This window comes from Fusarium vanettenii (assembly GCF_000151355.1).
Source record: "Fusarium vanettenii 77-13-4 chromosome 2 genomic scaffold NECHAsca_18_chr2_1_0, whole genome shotgun sequence".
NCBI lineage: Eukaryota > Fungi > Ascomycota > Sordariomycetes > Hypocreales > Nectriaceae > Fusarium > Fusarium vanettenii.
Window position 1 is genome coordinate 3,675,820 of NW_003315867.1, and position 20,583 is coordinate 3,696,402.

At 53.7% G+C, this 20,583-nt stretch overlaps 4 protein-coding genes across 4 annotated transcripts; all 4 read left to right on the plus strand.

Moving 5' to 3' along the window:
- Positions 1-4,606: 4,606 nt before the first annotated feature.
- On the plus strand, positions 4,607-6,295 carry NECHADRAFT_34362 (uncharacterized protein; the record flags this gene model as incomplete). The annotated part of the gene is made up of 1 exon (XM_003046213.1): positions 4,607-6,295. The coding sequence occupies one exon, from the start codon at positions 4,607-4,609 to the stop codon at positions 6,293-6,295; it is 1,689 nt and encodes a 562-aa protein (XP_003046259.1).
- Positions 6,296-8,034: 1,739 nt separating this feature from the next.
- Positions 8,035-14,254, plus strand: NECHADRAFT_58633 (uncharacterized protein; the record flags this gene model as incomplete). Its single annotated transcript, XM_003046214.1, has 3 exons — positions 8,035-8,498; positions 8,551-13,900; positions 13,972-14,254. 3 exons carry the CDS (start codon positions 8,035-8,037, stop codon positions 14,032-14,034), a joined length of 5,877 nt encoding a protein of 1,958 aa, XP_003046260.1. The 3' UTR covers positions 14,035-14,254.
- Positions 14,255-15,801: 1,547 nt separating this feature from the next.
- Positions 15,802-17,841, plus strand: NECHADRAFT_91391 (uncharacterized protein; the record flags this gene model as incomplete). Its single annotated transcript, XM_003046215.1, has 6 exons — positions 15,802-15,825; positions 15,882-16,690; positions 16,746-17,125; positions 17,187-17,577; positions 17,631-17,793; positions 17,824-17,841. The coding sequence occupies 6 exons, from the start codon at positions 15,802-15,804 to the stop codon at positions 17,839-17,841; spliced, it is 1,785 nt and encodes a 594-aa protein (XP_003046261.1).
- Positions 17,842-18,853: 1,012 nt separating this feature from the next.
- NECHADRAFT_32631 (uncharacterized protein) lies at positions 18,854-20,449 on the plus strand (the record flags this gene model as incomplete). The annotated part of the gene is made up of 1 exon (XM_003046216.1): positions 18,854-20,449. One exon carries the CDS (start codon positions 18,854-18,856, stop codon positions 20,447-20,449), a length of 1,596 nt encoding a protein of 531 aa, XP_003046262.1.
- Between the last annotated feature and the right edge of the window lie 134 nt (positions 20,450-20,583).

Below are 20,583 nucleotides of genomic sequence, written 5' to 3' on the forward strand. Positions count from 1 at the left end.
GACTGCGATGGTATTGGAGGGGCTAGAGGTGGTTGTGATGCTCTTTGAGCATGATTGCCCTCATGGGCCGTGGGGTTGGTTTCGCGCCCGTAATACAGCTGAGTCTGGCTAATTACAGGTTATCTCAACTCAGCTGCTGTGAGCGCGAGTTTGCGAAGGATTCAATTGGACTTTCTCGTCGTTGGTATCATGAGCATGAGGCCGATATGCGGCTTGAGATTTTGCGATGCTTCTGTGATGACTAAGCCTGCATGCAACCCCGGATTCTACCCAACTACCACCCGCCAACCCAACCAACCTGGCTTTCAACATCTCTTCCAGTTTGTGTGCATGAAGAGATCAACTGGGTATGGCTTAGAAGAAGTCACAAACGTGCTTACAAGAAACTTAGTAACTCTTGGCTAGTTATGTAGGACTTTCTGTAGTAAACATGAATATGCCTTTACAACGATAAGGCTTGGTATGTCGAGTGAATTGGCAATTGATACTCCAATGGTGCAGGTGATAACTTGTGATCGACGAGTCCACGTGCCCTCGACTCTGCTTACCCGGGCAGTCAAGGGGTGACACCAATTACATATCAATGAGAGAAAACAGTTAGAAGCACGCTAATGGGTAGGGCTGCATTGGGAGCTGATGAGGGCTCAGCTGGATGCTACCCTACAAAGACAAGATTTTCTCACCAGGTGACTCTTTGCAGGCAGCGTGAAGATCAATTCTTGGTTTATCCCTGATATTTTAGACGTTCCGGAGTTCCCGGAGAGCAAAGATCAAACTCAGGCGGAGAATGGTGACTCTTTCACGAGAAACTAACTCTCTTTGCGTGCCCACTTGGTCTTGTAACAAGACCGAGACCTCCGCACGACTCGACAAAGATCGGAAAAGCGAGAATGCCGAGGACAGATCTTGGGTCCGGCATTTGTTCCAGATACAGGCCTTGATTCAGCCGCGCGCTTGCATCCGAATGACTGGAAGGTTAGTCATTGGCGGGGTGGTTGGCTGATCAAGTCTGACCTCGGTCGTCGGGCTCGGGGTGATGATGATTCCGCGACCGAGTAGTTGAAGAGCGGCATGAATCAGGAACCAGAAATGTTTGATCTGCAACCAGGGCCGGCGGCAAGTTGGATGCTTGCTGTTAGACAATGGTTTTCGCTATTCTTGGACTTGCAAACGCCGAAGCCGCGGACATACACTGGTAATGCCGAACCGGTTCTTGATCATTTACGTTCGCGATGCAGTCCAGATGCGTCTCTTCCTCCTGTCGACTTAGACCTCATTCGCGGCTCTCTCCAGCACATACGACCATACCCACTGGAGAACTCGGGATCCCGTCCGCTCTCCCATAGATAAGCCAATGAGGGGCGGATTAGTAGTTGGGTCGGTGACGACCAGCGAATCCCCGCTGTTGTATGTTTTTTGCTGTGCGAAGTTATTTTTGCTGGTTGATATAACTTCCGCGCTCTGTTTCTCCGAGTTGGGCCCGTGATCGTAGGTGATGGGACAGGGGTTTGGAAGCTCGTGTTGGTGTAATTGGTGATGACTTCAAGCCTTGCCCCAACAAAACAGCGACAACGCGAGAAACCAGGGTATAGAACGTTGGCCCTAGTCTTGTCAGTTAGCAATTGGGCAGTTTTCCATGTCAGACAGGCGGTCTGCAGCGTGTGAGTTGGCATGATACACATATGCACGATGTATGTATGCGCTTTCACACCCATGTCAATAGTGCCATGGCCCCTTGCTAACCCCATCCTCAAGCTTCACATCCATGATGCTTCGGGCTCGACCGCCATGTCCCGGAGAACTGGTCCGGTCGCCTGTTGTCCTGGTGCCGAAGAACTGATCTTCCCTGTATGTCCTGATGGGAGTTTCTTTTGAGTTAGGACTTGTCGATGGTTCGCATGGGCGTGGGTAATCTGGCAGTTGGGCTCTGTTTGAGAGCCGGGAGCGACAGAGCGGCTCGTTGCGCCTGGCGTATTCGGGAGGGAGGCTCTTCACCGTCAGTATCGTTCGAGAAAATGATCTCACGTCCAACAAGCACACAGAGCCTAGTCCCCCGCCAATCGCCCAGAAGGCTTCCAAACTTGGACGGCATGGACCATTAGGAAGCCAGCTCGAAACCCCGCGCACCAGTAGACTTGCAACACCGTCGAAAATCTTGCAGTTGACGGACCGGACAGTCATGCTTGCTAACGCTGCCTATCCGCTTACTCAAAACGCGAGCGGCAAACGGGCTTGAATGGAAGAGGCCGACCCAACTCTGACCGCAAAATGCATGCGATCCATCTGATGGAATGGACTGTGGAGCGCTGCCACTGATGAATGCGTCCTGCTGGCGCTAACTTCCAATGATTCTAGCCTCCGTCCTTCCCGGGTCTGCGGGAGGCTGATGTTTGCTAGATTCTCTCAAGCAGGACACGCGATGATCCCAAGGGGCACTCGACGACTTGCAAGTGCTCACGAGTCTTGAATCATGTTGTTCTCCGTTCTCATTAAACTGGTTCGCCACCAGCTCGTACTCGGGTTTGCACTCCAAGAAGCTCGGATCAGCCTTGTACGGGAGGTGCCGCAGCTTGCATTGATGGAACAGACGACACCTCATCGTCCCGGCGGCATGGCCAACGGCCGGACCTCCTGAACCTGACCTAACGCCCAGGGCAGCCAGCCTACAGCGGTCTCAGGTGAGCTCCCCGCCAGCTGCCAGCGTCAGAGTCAATGGCAGTGGGTTTTTCTTTTCCTTCGAGGTGACGGAAGTGGAAGTGGGTGGTCGGCCATGTCCACGGGTCCCACGACCCCACCTCACTAAGCTACCAGGTACGTACCCGACTGGAAGGGACGGGAGAAGGAAAAAGAAGAAAAAATCATCCCATGATTATCATGGACCGGGTTTGCTTTGACACTTGGTCCCAGTAGGATTAAAAGGACAAGACCCAAGGGCGACAGGGTGCTTCCCGCCTCCTCTCATCGTTTGCTGCCCTCAACGAGACGAGTTTAGATGAAGCTTCGTCTTCGTACTTAGCTCCCTTGACCAACAAAAGCCCCCCAGCCTTCCCGTCCGGACACCAGGAGACTGGGTTGCTGAATAGGAGGGCGTACCTGGTGACACGGACGTCGACTAGCACGCGACAACGACGTAATTAAGGAACAGGCTCAAACTTTTTTCTTCCTTATGAGCAAAGAAGCAAACAAAACAAACATCAATAGAACCAGGATCCAAGAGCGGTAACCACCTGGGGAACCAACCAAATAATCGAAAGACATCCCGGAAGTCGTCAAGAGAAACAGACCACAAGGCAAATCAGGAACAGCCGCGAGCTTGGGTACAGCTGGAGCTGAAGGTCGCCATCTAATATCCAATCCCTAGCCGCAGCGCAGATCGCAACAATTTCAAAGGGCGGCCTCATTCCCTTCCAGCTTACGGATACCACCCTTTCCGAGCCTCTTACTACACCATTTCGTCGGCCTCCTTCTCCTCATCTCATCTCTCTTACTCTTGATTTCTTTCTCTCATCTCCCCCAACCTCTCGATACCAGCCCAGAAAAACGAAAATCATCACGCTCTCTCCCGCTCAGATCCGTCTTTCGGCGGCTGCACACGTACCAATCCGTAAGTCGCCCGCGTCTTTGCCCCCTGTCATCGCGTGTCTGTGGCCTACCTCTCCCCGGCGCCGCTCTCTCGACACCCCCTGGCCCAGCTCTTGATTAGCGGATGGAGTCGTGCAGCAATCGTTGAGCTGTGCCTGACGGTTGACCGCTCTATCCCCGGCCACAAAGCGAAACTATCAGACCCATCAGCGCCGTCAGAGCGGCCATATCGGTCGTGGCGAGCCATCGCCTACCCCAGCTTGCTCGCCCTGCCGCCCCTGGATCTGCCCATGGTCGCGTCTACCACGGTACATCCACGCATCTTCCACCGCTTCCACCCCTGGCGGCCTTGACCGTATTCTTTTTACCCTTACCCATGCGACCATGCCTCCTTGCGGCCTTGACCAGCCCTGCGCCGCCTGGAGAGATTCATAATCATTCATCTTGCACTGAGGCCGCTTCCATCGAAGGCTGACTTCCAACCACCAGGCCCCACGCGATCAGATCAGCTCCCATCATATTCATCACTCGCCGAGCCGCTTCTCACGTAACCTCTTCGTCCTTGTCGCAGTGGTCTCGTCTCATCTCACCGAATTACTCATTGTGTTACTCCTCCCTCGATATTGTTCGAGATCTCTCCCTATCGCCTTTACATCATCCCTTCGCCGACCGGCCCGTGTCTTGTCCAAGTGCTGGCGTCCACGGGGGTCCGACTTCTCCCATCCTGTCTCCATCTCACATATCCTGGTCATATCAGCCCATTTTCTGCCCCGGCTTGATATCCCACCAGATTGGTTCCTGTGTTGCTTGATTCGGCTCCGTCTGTGCTCGGCTCTCCAAATTCGCCAAACAAATATAGTCCCGGAGCCTGCCTCACTTCGCCTGGTCTTCCAACGCCCTCACTCACGCTCAGCTATCGTTTGTTCAAGTCGACTCAAGAAGGGGCTTCGCCTCCCGAAGCTATCCCAGTATATAACCTGGACCGAGCCATTGCACGAGCTCGAGCAGAACTGGCTAGGCCACCATGTTTCTGCATTCCGGCGCCAGCCTACACGGCCACGAGTACTCGGCACACCGATCATCCACACAAGCTCCTCCCGGACGATTGCCCTTCCTCCGATCCGCGCTTCGAAGGCCTTCGGACGCCGACGTCACAGGACCACCGGCACCAGCAGCCTCGCCTGCGCCCCCAGCCCGGCCTGTGTCATATCATGAGAAGGCCCCCTCGATCACATCAGTAACTCCAGTTCGTCGAACCTCCCGGTCCCGACCCAAATCCGAATACATGCCCCGAAGAGAGCTCTCCGTTCGCTTTCGCGAGCCTGAGACCGATGACGATCTACCTCCTTCGGAAGTACAAAGCGAAGATGAAGCCTGCTCAGACGTGGGCGAGCTAAGCGACTCCTCCACTGCAAGCCGGAGAAGGAGAAGAAAGCGTTCTCTCAGGAGATCAACACAGTTTCTTCTCGCCCATCCAGTTCCTCGACCAGGAGCCAAGCAACGCCGACTTGTTCAGGTTCGCCCACGATTGCTTCTCCAGCTGCAGGAGCTGAGCGAGAAGCGCGCTCTTCCTGCTTTTGATGTCCTGCCTTCAAGCCTGATTACAGGACCCCTTATTGTTCCTCGATTAGCAAAGCGATGTCCCTGTTTGTTCCGTGCCAAGCCCGTGCTTGGTCTTAATGACCTCCTTATCGTACGTAGCGAGGATTACGACACACCCACAACTCCAGGTTCTCTTGATTCCGAGGATTCGCTTGACCAGAGGGACGTTGTGGCAGTTATCAGTCCCCTGCCACACATGGGTGACGACTCGGCCGAAATAACCATGGAAGACGGGTCGACTTGGGAGTCAAGTCGCATGGCTAATGGCTCCTATGAGTTTATTGGGGTGGATGAGCGAGGCCGGATCAGCACAGCGCGATGGGTTAAGAAGTCGTCGACGCCAGTAACTACACCACTGGCAAACGGCGATCAAACGCCTCCACCGAGCCCAGTCCCATCAGATGTTAAATGGACTTTCAGTATGATACACCCTGATACACGAAGACATCCAATCATGGGTTCTCTCATGTCGAACACGCTGGACGTTTTCGATACTTACAACACCATGTCGACTTCAAGTGGTCGATATCCTCCTACGCGATGTACTCCCTTGGACCCCAAGTTGGCCAGCGACTGGATCGTATCTAACCCACCCGAGATCCAATCACGTCTGACCAAGGTGGTTCCAGAGGACATCAAACTATTAATGGTTGCCACGGCTTCATGGGTCAACCTGCGACACACCGGGTGGCCAGCTTCGGCAATCTGCAGAACGCCGTCAACCTTGCAAAAGCGCACACCGAGTAACGCAGGCCCGCCGAGGGCCCAAACATTTCCTGCTCGACCCAGCCTCACTGCTGTCAACCCTATACACCAGGTGCAGCACGCAAACACAAGCCCTCCCGGAAGCTCCATGGACAGCTCATCCTCGGAAATTCCCGGGCGCCGAAGGTCCATGTCCTCCAACGCTGGTTTCGTGAAGAGATTTGTGGTACCGCGAGCCAGTGAGGACGGACGACCACCACTCGATAGCCTCGACTTTGATATTGATAAGGCGCCTTCACGGCGCATGAGTGTCACTATGCGTTCATTTGCGAACAAGATCTTCCGCCGGAGGAGTAACTCCCAGGCACGGGTTGAGGATTCTCTTAAATATAAATTAGAATACTAGGGTACCGGTCAAGGTCATGTAACATTAATATAACGAAGCCCCCATTTGGGTAAATTTCAATCAGCCAGCTGCAAGTCTCTGTCTCCTCTGTTTCAAGTCACTGCCCTATGCCTTATATGCCCTGCCGGCATCTCCACACAACGGGCAATTCGATCCGAGACGGACGGCCGAGTGGGGCAACAAGTCTCTCCGGAGTCACTCGGACCTCCCCCGCCGTTTGCCCAGTGAGGGGCCGTGGCCCAGACGCCGGCCGAGTGAAGATGTGGAATGCACGATACCTAGGTGGAAGCCAGCCACAAACCTCCTCTCCTCGAGGATGCGTCTGTGGTGCCGCAAAGTTGCCGCCAATCCGCCTGCATGTCGTACGGGCGTTTCGTTGTCTTCCTGTACCAAGGTGCCTGACCACCTCACGCGCCTCGCCGCAGGCAGTGACGGAGACGCGCAGTCTGTCGGAGCGGCACAATGACTATCGGCATCGCACTCTGGGGATGCATGTGCAAGGCAGGAGGGGCTTGCGTATGTTGTAGAGATACTTCACAGCTCCGTTAACGCCGTGGACTTGTTACTGTCTCCAGTTAAGTTCCCGTAAGCTCTCCGTTTGTAAGCCTTGCTTCTTTGCAATGCCAAGGCACGACGTGATAAATGAGGCGGTTGAAAAGCCACCCAGGAACTGCAGGTGGTCATTCTTGAGACATGAGATGTAAGCCGGCTATTTGGGAAGCCAACATGACGTCTCATTGGACTACTGTGGAGTTCATGTCGATGACAACACGGCCCCAATGCCTTGGGTATCCCGACTTTACACCTGTTCGTGGTTGTAGTGATTGGATGCGATCCGTGGCAGTGGAAGGATCGAGAAAGGGCGGGAAACCGAGTATGCAGCCTTCGTCAACCGCATTGCGAGATGTGATTGCTGTACGTTGTTGGATCACAGGCATGCACATCTTGGTGATAGCCTGCTGGCGTTGCTGAGGATCTCGCCTGCCGTGATTGAGCGACCGGGAACGGGGCTTTGTGATCAGAGGCACAGGCCAGTCAAACACGCCACAGATCCAAGTATACGGTACGGGAGGTGCAGCGTTCTGGCCGTGACGGACGAGGTATCCAAGACACCAGCTTCACTGCTGGTCCCAGCCATGAACAAAGCCCCCTGGAGCTCAGGGCGTTAGGTGGGGTCATCCGCCGCTAACTCACTAAAACTCCGGAACCAGAAGGCCTGGAGTGAGCAAGGGCCCACTGGTCGAGGGCAGAGCTGCCCCAGAAAAAAATGGACCCTTCGCTGGAGTGTGCCCGCCCAGGCTGCTGCTGCTGGCATCATCCATCATCACTGCAGGCCGACCAGGGCCACCTACGACGCTCCTCGTTCCTCCAACTCCTCCCCTCCCATTCTTCAACTCTTCACTTTCCGTTCCGCATTTCCATCAAGCATCGTTGCCGTCCCCAGCGCCGCTGTATGCTACCTACTTCGTCTTCTATTCTAGCCGAGCAAGTATCGATGCGCATTCGACATTTATTTCGCCCGCCGACAGAATAAACTTACCGCCCAAGCTGAGCCTAGCTGAGCTGAGCTGTGCTGCGCTCTGAGCTGTGTTGCCGCACTCGGCCATTCCCGCTGGCCCTGCTGCAAAGCTTCGGCAACCCACTCGTGACGAGCCAGACACGGGCCCGCGACGGTATTGAAGCCGACTGCATCGCCGACCGCCGACTACGACCTTCGATCCGTCCGACACTGCGCCAACATGGACGAGAACATCGGGCCCCGGCCTTCGGGAGCCCATGGTTCCATGCCGCCCACCACGGGAGCCAATCTGCTGGCAAACTTCATGCCCTATGAGCCCATCTCACGAGCCACATCTCCCGGCATCCCTTACCCAAAGACCGACGAAGATGATAGGAAACGCTATCGACCTCGAACATTTGCATACTTTCAGCAGCTGCCATTCGAGGTTGAGGAGGAAGCTCAGCGCGATGCCGCCTTGCAGGGAATTCTTAAGCAGCTCTACATCGCCGTTCGCGCAGAGGACTTCTCTCCTGGCGCCCTCCACTGGACCAAAGAGCTTCAGGGTTGGCTCAATCTCAAGTTTGAGATGACGAGGGAGCAAAGGGCGAAGCTGGCGAAGCTCTACTACTCGCTTGCTCTCGCCCCAGGCTTGGACGCGACAGCTTCGGACCGCTTCCTACGTATGGTCTTGACCCTAACTAGGTACGTACGATGGTGGTGGTAATGCATGTGATGGATACTGATTCATGGATAGGAAGAACCACTACTTGAAGCCTGGCGAAGATCTGGTCCTCGACTGGAGGCCCCTCTGGAATGAGATCAAGGCTTGGGTCTTGCCCTCTGAGGTCCCCGCACACCAGAGCAACCGCAAGCGATCAGCCAAGCAGCTGCTCAAACTGTGCACTCATGCGCACACATACTTTGACCCCGCCGACCGCCGGGCTATGCTGGAGGAGTTTCTGCCGTACTTCAGTGTGAACGAGCTCCCGAACGCATTCATTGTCGTGGGCGTCCTCAATGCGCTCCTCCCTAGCCATCCTGCTCCTGTCAGCGAGCATCAGTCACAACCAAGCGACTTCTTCCCTACGCTCTTCCACCTGTGGTCCATCATCAACCGTTCTAAGGCATTTGATGTCTTCTTCATCGACCTCTTTTCCCGTCTCGCCCGGGATCACATGCACTGCTCTCATGTGCCTTTCGGTAGCCATGGTATTTTCACAAAGGATCAGTCCGACCTCATCTTCACAGCCATTCTCCGGCTCACACAAATACCTGTGGGTCAGGCTAACTCGCCGTACACCCCCTTGGACTATCTTTCTGGTGCAGGCGTGTATGTGGAGAAGGACAAGAAGAAGTATCCTGTGGCCTACATGATTTCTCGCTTGATCGTGAGCTCCTTGTCCCCCGCTAGCCTGCAGGGCGACGATTCGATCATGACTAGCTTGGAAGGCTTCATGGAGTCCATTGACACCTTTTTCCATCCTTCGAACCAAGGCTCTTGGACCACAATGTTGGGCCAGCTCACATTATACCTGACTGAAGCCTTCGTCTCGCGATGGAATCGCGAGCAGAGTGGCGAATTGGATCTCCCTGAAGATCGCAAGATCAATGCCGACCTGAAGAAACGCTTCGTCTCGTCTCTGAAGGAGGTGACCTTCATGGGTCTCTTTTCCAAGAGTAGCCGTGTGTCATACTACTACTACAGCGCTCTGCAGGGGCTTGCCTACCTCGAGCCTGATTTGGTGTTGCCGGGCGCCCTGCAGAGGTTCTATCCCAGTCTTCAGGGTCTAGTTGAGGTCCACAGAACTACATCTAGCTTGAACGGCTTGCAGATGATTGCGAACATCATGTCCAAGCTCAAGGGATATCGTTGTCACATTACCGCGCTCTTGGCTCTTGCCTTGCCAGGAATCGACGCCAACGACCTAAATAAAACACAATACACACTCAATTTCATCCAGAGCGTTGCTTTCAGCATTCCCATGGTGCCCTTGGTCAAAGAGGGCAGCCACATCCACGACACCACCTTGGCCATGCAGTGGGTTCAAGGTGAGATGGAGCGTATGGAGCGCGAAGGACAGAATGTCAAAATTGACTACAAGAACGAACTCACCGACGAAGATGAGGCGGCTATTCTCAGATCCTCGACTACCGGATTCGGCGAATTCATTTTGACGCTGCTGGGCAAGGTCTTTACCTTGCTGGAGAACCTCCCCGACGCCAATCTGGTTCGTGGTGGAGGCACCCCTGAGGACAACGTCATCAACGCCTTGCCGGCTGCTTTGTCGCCATTGTTTGCATCGTTGTCTCCTGAGCTTTTCGACATGGCTCTTGAAAAGGTTGCAACATTTGTGTCAAGCCATGTTGTCCACCAGGCCAGAGATGCGATGGCTTGGATTCTCAACGCGCTGTGTAAGGTTAACCCTGAGAAGACGCTCAAGGTTTTCATCCCTATGCTGGTGGTCAACATCCGCAATGAGATCGACTTCAACAATGCTGCATCTGACCGAAGCAGCGGCACAGAGTATCTGCCCAGGGACAGGGCCCTTGTGTGGTATGTTAGCATGTTGGCAATGGCTGTCGTCCATGTCGGTAGTGAAGTCCTGAAGTACAAGGATGATCTCCTCGGAATTGCAGACTACATGCAGGAGAAATGCCGTGGTCTGCCCACTATCCTGGTCTCGAACTACATTCATCATCTTCTCCTGAACTTGACGCACACATATCCCATTGATCACGCTCTGTATGAGCCCGAAGTCATCAAGCGTGGCATCGATGTTGATGACTGGGGCAAAACAACCGCCCCTAACGACCTGACTATCCGATGGCACCAGCCTTCACCCGCTGAGATCGACTTTGCTGTCGAGCTGTTTGCGTCGCAGACCAAGACCGCCAAGGACCAGCTAGAACTACTGATGAGTGATAACCCACCCGTGAGCAGGAAAGGAAAAAACAAAGAATGGTCTGATGAGGTTTCTCGACTCATGCAGCAGATCAGACTGGTCACATCCGGCATGGCTACCATGTTCGACCCCGAGCGTGCTGCAGGCATCATGACCGGCAACACTGAGGAAGACCATGATGTTGCTCGCGAGGATGACGACGAGATGATGATCGACGAAGACCCCCTTGCCGAGGTGGCTGAGGACGAAGAACTTCGACCCCAGTTCCGTTACAAGGCAGGCTATGTCCTCAAGTCGAGTGACCCGGCCTACCGCAAGATCCACGACCTGCGTGAGGAGCTAGGCCACCTTCTCACAAAGACACACTCATTCCTGAACGAGAACCAAGAGGACGATGTCAACTCATTCACTGCTCTTTACGCTGCTTATCGAACCTGGATCACGGATGTCGGTATTGAGCGTTCTGCCCACCCCCTGGAGAGGCACGTACGACTCTACAAGTCGGACATTGCTGCTTTCAAGATCAAGGGACTCAGAAAGGTCTACCCGCGACCTCTACTTATCAAGCGCGCAGAGGCATACCAGCTGTTGCGCCGAAAGCACAATGCTTCGTCAAGACAGAAGAGTGAATTGGATAAGCGTCTGTTGCTCGACCTTGCTGAGTCGAGTCTGTCGCTCTATGCAGATGTACGACGAGTTGCGCAGAGCGCGCAGGATTCGTCATTGAAGTCTCTCATCGGCAGCAAGCCTTTGGTCATCCCTGTCATTCTTGAGGGATTGCGGAAAGCAATTGAGACCAACGACCATGATCGTATCAAGGGCGGAATGTACACCCTCCTATTCACGTCCCTGCTCAGGACCCTTCTCAAAGACTGGCGATTTGCTCCCGAAGCTATGCGTCTGTACATTGAGACTGCAGGCATCGACAAGCCCTCCATTCAGAATCTTGGGTCATCCGCATTGTACACCCTCATCGACTTTGGCAAGCCTTTTGAGCGTATGATCATTGTAGATGACGTGCTGCTCAACACTATCAAACCTGCAGGAGACGTCTCGACGGCCATCGAGACACGCCACCAGTTCATTTTGCAGCGCCGAAAGAGGGTGGAGGACTCCAAGGCGAGCCTAGGACTGGAGTTGACGGAACGCGCCAAGGGGGCTCACTGGAAGATCGCTACACGGTGCGCCATCTTTGCCACAAATCTGTGCCTCCGATTCCACACCCTGGCACCGGCCCAGTTTGTTGACCTTGTGGCCAACGGAACGAATGACCCTCACCCCGGTCTGCGAGGTTACTACTTGAACGCTTTCACTTCGGTCTTTACAGCTGTCGATATGCGCGCGGTCTATGGACACGAGTATCGCAACTACCTCCTGGAAAAGGAGGTCGGTGATCGGAACCGGGTTCAAGTCCAGGTCGAGAAGGGTGACGAGGAATTCACACACAATTTCCTCGAGTCTTTCAAGCAGCCTCAAGACGCGGCGTACATGGTGGATGCTGACCATCCTGGCTGGCTCGTCTGGGGGAAGAAGTTTACCGCCTTCCGAGCGAAGCCTCTCCCATTCGATAGCTACGACGAAGTAGAGGGTGCCCTGCGGGACCAGATGGGCCAGATCTTGAACCGGGGGTGGTTATCTCAGTGCTTCGACTACCTGAAACAGGAACCTCGCGATGCTACGACTGATAGATTCCGCATGAGCAACGTGTACCTCCTTATGCATGTCTTTGACCTGATGCACTACGGCAAGACGGAGGTCACGCTGGAGGACGTCAAAGAGCTGGTCAAGGATGTCTTTGGTGATGGCAACGACAAGCATCAACATCGCGCAACATCGGAGATTTTGGGTGCATTGCTTGCGGGTTCCAGCGATGATCCACCGGAGATTCGCAACCGCGTGTGGGAGTACGCCGCCCCAATGATGCTCAAGATTTTTGCGGACGACCTAACACCGGATAACCTGCAATACTGGCTTACCTGCCTTCACCTAATCTTGGACTCTAAGGATCCTCGACGATCACATGAAATTGTAGATGCATTGCGATCATTCCGGCTCGATATGACGTCCAATGCCGCTTTCAAGGAGTCCTCCAAGGTTCAACTGCTCGAGTTCATTGTCGCAGATGGCGGCTGGCACTTCCGACACGAACAGCCAATCCTTGATGATTTCCTTGCACACATCGACCACCCATACAAGGCAGTCCGCGAGGCAATCGGGCGAGTACTGTCAGTTATTTACAAGACTCGATACCATGAGTCGTTTGAGAACGTTAGCAAACTCCTGGATCAGAACAAGGCTGCCTCATCGATTGGTATCCGGCCTTACCAACCCACCGAGGAGTTCACAGCCACGATCAAGGATGTGTTTTCGCGCTTGGAGAAATGGCGGCATGAGAGAACGCCTGGCCAGCAAACGCCATGCTCGTACACTTCGGGTTCCAAGACGGTGCTGATGTGGCTCGACTGCACCCTATCGTCGCACGAGTGCATCCAGATGGTGCCGTTCTTCCCTAGTCCCTTCATGGAAGAGCTGCTGCACATGATGGACGTGAAGGAAGACCCAGAACTTATGAGACTGGCGTATCATGTCTACCGTCACTTGCCAAACATCTCCTTCCGAGATGGAGAGGATACTGAGTTCATTGATGCCCTGATCCGAATCGGCAAGACGTCGACGAGTTGGCACCAACGGCTGCGTGCCCTGGTCAACATGCAGGTCATCTACTTCAGACGTATCTTCCTGACGAGAAGCGCCCAAAGAGAGGCGCTGTTCACCGCTGTCTCCGACATGCTGGGTGACCCGCAGCTTGAAGTGCGGTCATGCGCATCCACTACACTTGCAGGCATGATCCGCTGCTCACCTCGCCGCATTCGCGATCCCATGATCGCACACCTCAAGGCTCGTTTTGAGGATGAGCTGCAACGCAACCCAATGCCCAAGCGAGGCCGTCATCTCCCCGGCACTGACACTCCGGTTGATGTGCACAAGCAAATCACAAGGAGGCACGCTGCAGTCCTTGGACTGGGTGCCTTGATTGAGGCATTCCCCTACGCTACCCCGCCCCCTGAGTGGATGCCAGAGGTGCTTGCGCTGCTCGCTAGAAGAGCCGCGGCTGATCCCGGCGTGGTGGGCAAAGCGACAAAGACCATCCTCAGTGAGTTCAAGAAGACCAGACAGGACAGCTGGACGGTGGATCAGAAGGTATGTTGAATGCTTGCTGCTCTGCGGAGTGGCTCTTGCTGCATATAAGATTTGCTAACCGATACGTGCAGTACTTTACCTCTGAGCAACTGGAGGACCTGGAGGGAGTGTTGTGGAAGAGTTACTTTGCCTAATGCGCATAAGCCCTAGGGAGGATTCGAGTTCAACCTCGTAGCATAGTTGGCGCATGTCGGTTGGACGCGGACTTGTGCCCCAGGCCGGCCGATGCGGGTCAGTGGGAGATGTGTGGTGCTACATCCTGGCGGAGACCGGATACTCCTTTTGGCACCGCCTCTGTAATCTTATTGCGGATGGCCCTTTTGATAGACCTTGTATACCAAGAAGTAAGCGCCATGATACAAGAGTCCCCAGCGCCCAACCCCGCCCCGATGTTGGACGGATTCTGAAGTGTACTTGACGACGGACCCAGTGCAACGGTTCGGGATCTACCTGGTTCGGGTGGAGGGGATGAGTTGTCAGACTTGACGCTATTTCTCACGCTATATGCTAACACCGGAGTCCCTGACTTGCCTGGCGGTGAGGCAGTTTTGTGGCAATTCATCTGATGTCGAAGAGGATTTGTCGATGGCAGTGTAGGGGGTTAAACCGGGTCTCGTGGCAAACTTTGACTGGTGAGGTCGATCACCATAAGCATGTGAGTTTTGCTGGATAGGTAGCGTGATTCGAAACCGTATCAATGGAGTTTCGTGTTGTAGAGATGAGATGGATGCGATGCGGTGTAGAAACGAGGAAGTCACGCCTAGACCATTCTGCCTCGTGAAAGAATCACAGTCGATGTAGTGGAATGTCGTTTCCAGGGTAGGTTGTCTCGACTATAATCGGTCGTCTAGACGCTCGGTGATTTCCTAAAACGTAGTCAAGAAGCCTTGGAGCATCTCAAAGTGTATCAATGGGGTCTGTGGACTAGTGCCACAGGGAATGAACCCGGGGAATAAAGAAAAAGGAGGGGAGAAGTGGAGGATTTTGCGGCACAGCAGTTGACGGCAGTGTTCAATGAAACAAGGCCTTTAAGAGGGGACCAACGATAGTGTCAGTAAGTAAAGATCTAGGGCCCAAGAGAGTGGGTAGAGTGGATAATGCAAGCAAGGGACGGGACCCGACGAGAGGGGCACTATCTTTAATGAAGCCTGGATTGTCGAGGCTCGCCCTGGCGAGATTTCGGGAGCCTTGCGCGAGGCATTCGCACATGGGAGGGGAGGCCCAGCACAGAGGCCGGCACGTGTGTAGCCGCATAGTAAGCGGTGATTGGGTGAGATTTGCTAGGCGCCCTGATTTGTGACGTGAGAAGCCAAAAAGGGACTAGCGCAATGCTTGGCAGATTATCAGCGCAGTTGCGCAACCAAACGCATGGCCGGACCAGCCTGGTCGTAGTCAGCCTTCATCAGCCTTAGATGCAGCACAGCCCCATGCCCAACAAGGGAACATTCTGCAGTTTGTCTTTGCCAACAATCAATCAATCGCGAACTGGTATTTTCGGGGTTGAAGCGCTGTTTCATCTGTCGCAAAAAGAACAAGGAAAAGGAGCTTGTACGCTACTGTCCTCGCGCTTATTCCTGTGAACACCATCTCAAACCCTCCAAAGGCGTTAGGCTAGGCGCAAACAGCAACCACCACCCCATCACTTCGCAACCGTCCGTGACTATCCCCGCCCGTCAGTGCCTCAGCCGGCGCAAGGCCCTGTGAGTTCTTTGATTCACCTCCGACTCATACGCCGCTTAACCTCCGCTAGACAAAGGCACCCACGCACAGCCTTCTTCGCGTTTGTCTTGTGCTGCCTCTCGTCCGTTCATCACGCTTTGTTTCTCAAGGCCTAATCCGGGGGCTGCTTCATCGCAGCCGCACATAAATGGGCGCACTCTGCTCCAGGTCGGGACCGGAGGATGGAGAACAGGACGACTACGACAGTCATCAGAGAAAACACCACATCAACACAACTTCAATGACGCAATCAACACGACAGACATCGCCTCCAACCTGGCGCCATCCGCCAGGCGCGCTGACTCTGGCCGAGGCTCTCGCTGCGAAGAGCCATATTGAGGCTCTCAATGGTGAGATCGCGGGTAGGAGGCCGATTTTTGAGGCAGATGATGCGGGGACGACCGGTTCGACAACTGCCGAATCTGATGATCCCCGCACAAGAGATTATTTCAAGTTGCGACAAAGTATCGTGACATGCGAAAAGACACTAGACTTTGACCACCCGTGTCGGAGAGGGGCGACACCAGATGAGCGGCGCGCCGACGCTATCATCCAGGAGTTGAAGCGCAGGGACGAGGCAAATATCTACGAAAAGGCGCCTTCACGGGCGGGCTATAGGGGACAGCTACACCCTCGGTTCCCCGGAGATCACTTCTTATCAAACAAGAGCCTCATCGACCAGACGGACCTGTTCGCCGTCGCACGGCGCATGCCCAAGGGCAGCCATTTACACATCCACTTCAACGCCTGCTTGGCTCCTCATGTTCTGTTGAACATTGCAAAGGATATGGAGCGCATGTTTATCACAAGCGATTTGCCCCTGGTCTCCGACAATGACTGCTCAAACTTTGATCGCTGCGAGATCCAGTTCTCCCTCCTAAGCCCCGAGAAGGAGACTCCTGGGGACTTGTTTAGCACTACATACAAACCTAGGCAGACCATGAGGTTTAGCAGATTCCTCCAGATGTTTCCCCAAATATATACAAAAGGAGCGACTGCCGACGAGTGGTTACTGGAGAAGCTCATGTTCCATGAGGAAGAGGCGCATAACTCCCTACAGACGGCATGCGGGTAAGCTTTCCTTGTTTTATACACTCACTTGACGAATGATACTGACAGCTTATAGGGCCTGGGAAAAGTTCAATGGACGAACAAGGATGATGAAGGGTCTCTTCAACTACGAGACAGCATATCGACGATACACACGGCTCTGCCTCGAGGACTTTATGAAAGACAACATCACCTATGCTGAAATCCGACCGAATTTCATGACGAGCAATCAGCTTTGGACCGACGATGGTACCAAGCTTATTGACAATAAGGGTATTATGGAGCTCATCATCAGCGAGGTGAATAGCTTCCAGGCCGACATGAAGGCACAAGGCAGGTTCTTTGGCGGGCTCAAGGTTATTTACTGTACTCCTCGATCATTTCCACCGGAGAAGATCGAGGCTGCTCTTACTGAATGCCTCGAGTTCAAGAAGGTCTGGCCGGAGTGGATCGCAGGTAAGAAAACACAGGGACATGCCGTCCATTGCGTGAATCCAGAGTGCTCACTATGTAATAGGTTTCGATCTTGTCGGCGAAGAGGCCAAGGGACGGCCCATCAAGGACTTTATCCCCGAGCTCCTCAAGTTCCAGGAGAACTGCGAGACTGCTAAAGTAGAAATCCCTTTCCTGTTTCATTGCGGTGAGACCTTGGATATGGGGTCTGATACAGACGGCAACTTGATCGATGCCCTGCTTCTCAAGTCTAAGCGTATCGGGCATGGCTTCGCGCTCGCAAAGCACCCATACGTGATGCAACTCATGAAGGAGCGCGGCATCTGTCTCGAACTGTGCCCCATCTCCAACGAGATCTTGGGCCTTACACCCCGTGTCAGCGGGCATACTATGTATCAGCTCTTGGCCAACAATGTCAACTGCACAGTCAGCTCTGACAATGGAACGCTGTTCCGGTAAGCTACCTATGGAAGTCTCACAATAACACCCAACTGACAATTGCATCTAGATCCTCCCTATCGCACGACTTCTATCAGGTCATGGTCGGCAAGGCGGACATGGGGCTCTTCGGATGGAAGCAGCTTGTGCTGTGGAGTCTTAAGCACGCCTGTCTCGATCAGTCAGAATACGCCCGTGTATACGCTCACTGGGAGACAGAGTGGAAGGAGTTTGTGAAATGGGTGATCCAAACATATGGTGAGGACACCAAGGCTGAGTAAAAGGGTCCTGAGCGATTCAGCCCAGGATGATGAACGAAGAGCGCCGTGCGGCAATTGGCTAGTCCCTCGACCCCTTGCGCTTGCCACTGGCTTTCAACTGTGGAAGAATCAGGAGACAACAGGCAACTATTGAGGGATATGTCGATATGGACCCGCTTTATCTCCAACAGCACAAAGAGCGTTGAATGGAAGCGTACACACGACAGGAAAATGCAGCCGATAGACCCAAGACTTGATCGCTCAAGAGGTTAGTATCAAGTATGAGACGAGAAAGAGCGAGACGAGGAGAGATACAAGGCGCAGACGACACGTACGGAAACTGAATGATGCTTTGATGATTGGATACCCTAGAAGTTCCTAGTTTCTCTACTATCTATTTGATGCCCGCGCGCAATAGATATCGAGGCTTGGTTGATGCGCCGAACACAGAGGGAGGCTGGACACGGGGGCGAGCGACAAGGTTTGTTTGTTTGTATATATTCTTTTCTGCTTTTGCGTCCCATTGTTATTGTTTCACCAATGTCCTCGTACCACTTATACCGAGGCATACTTCAATTTTCAACCGTTTTCTAGAGAATGTACCCTCACGTATGTGAATTAACTGATGTCATTCGTCCGTGGGAGAGGCTGAGCTGGGCGTTGATGACGGTTTTCGTGGAGGCGCGGCCGCTGTTGCCGTGGCGCAGCTCGCAGCTGTGGTCGAACAACGGCAAGATCCACCCGAGGACCCTTCTTTCCCAACTCTTGAGCTGAGATGAGAACCCCTTTCTTATTTCCAATATTAATCCTTCAACCTCGACCTTGGCTTATTCTTCTTCTTTCATGACTGATCTATAGCGCCGTGCCTTATTCGTGCCCTTTTATTCTTAGACTTTGGACTTTACTTTTGGCTAGTCCTGATCTGACCAGCCGTTGCACCTTACTACTGCTCCCATCTCGACCCCTTGCTTGGCGTTGCATCGACAGCAGCATCGACAGCAGCATCAACACCTTGGACATCTAGAACTGTCAAATGGCCGAGCCCGGTGACCCAGGATGGAAATGGTTCCCCAATCTCAAGAGCAGTTGGTCGCTGGACGTCGTGACGCTTCTCGCCGTAATTGGCGAGTCGTCCATGACCGAGCATTCTCAGACCATCACGGCATCTCTCCTATGCCTCCTCCCCCGACTCATTCCCGCACCCCAGGCCCTTCTCAAGCCTGCTCGCCCAGGTCGAATGCCTGAAACATTGGCAAAAATGACGGGTGTCTACAGCGGGACGACACTTGACTCTGTGGGGTTCTTTGCAACCATCATTACCCCTCTGGATGCGCTTCCTGCTTTCAGCTTCAGGGTACTTGAGATCAAGCACAGTGATCAAAGTCACTTTGGCGATGTTGAGATGCGCTTTCCCACCCGCAAGGACAGTTGGTATCGCCGAGGCCTTGAATTTATACAACAACGGCGTTCGAGTTCGTTCATAAAAGACAATGAGTCTAATGGCGGCCAAGAACTGCGGTCCAACCGCATTCCTCGATCTCCCGCACTAGAAGAGGGTGGGCTCCCTCTCCCGGCATCAGCAACCCCAACTCCAACACGAAAAACTACAATTCGACTTCCAGAGGACACTGCCCAAGACGAGAACTCTGCGCCCCCAAAGCCGCTTGCGCGCCGAGCCACGGCCAAGTCAGTGTTTCAGGATATGCTTGCAAACCCGACATTTGCCAACACCAAGAAACGTCCTGCTGTCCCTGCCGAGCTTTTCTCACCAATACACGTCCTTTCCGTCTTCTCCTGCTTTCTCAGCATAGCCATAGTGGGCTGCGCTATTCATTGGAAGGATGGCAACGCCATTTTGGCCGTGTCTCTCATTTCCTTTGCCTCAAGTGTGGTTGGATATGCTTCCTTCTGGCACCCCATCCTCATGAACCGTAAGCACACCAACGAAGTGCCTAGAGGCGATGTCATGATCCGGACACGCGAGGGTGCTTTCATCCTCATCAAGTGTACAGAAGAGGTTGCCCGTGAGCTCTACTCGGGCACTGAAGAGTGCCATTACCATGTTGGTGATCGCAGCTATCGACTCCTCATGGCACTTGGAACTACCCTGCTCATGTTGAGCGTCGTTCTTTTTGGAAACTGCACCTGGAACTCACAAATCTTCATTGGTGGATCTTATATCGTTCTCAATGGTCTCTACTGGGGCCTGGGCATGCTACCTCCCTCATACTTCTGGGACCTTTCGCGGTATACATGGAAAGATATTACTCGCGACGATGCTAAGGACGCCCATCTGATCACGGATTCCTCAGACCAGCGAGAAGGCTATCCAAGCTACACACGCACTCTGTGGTACGCTATTCGTGAGACCAGGCGCACAGGCTGGGTTTCTCGGAGCGGAGCTGCTCCGGGGACGGATCAGTGGAAGAAATGGCTGGCAGAAGCCATGGTAAATGCCGCGAGAGGAAAGAGAGATTGGGAGTCTGTTGCGAGAAAGGATGTTATCATGAAGGAAAACCTCGGTGACGAAGAATTTCTCGACGAAGCAGCTCAACATGCACCAGCGACAGAGGTTCAGACCGCCAAGAGACGACACCACCAGGACTGGGACAAGGATTCGACGTTTTAGACAAACTCGAGTCGCTTGTTCTGTGTCTGGACAATGGCACAGGAAAGCGCCCATGCTAATACGTTGATTGACGAATATACGATTATGGACAATGGATCTTGTGCGGGCATCTTTGTTTGGGAGCGATGGGATGA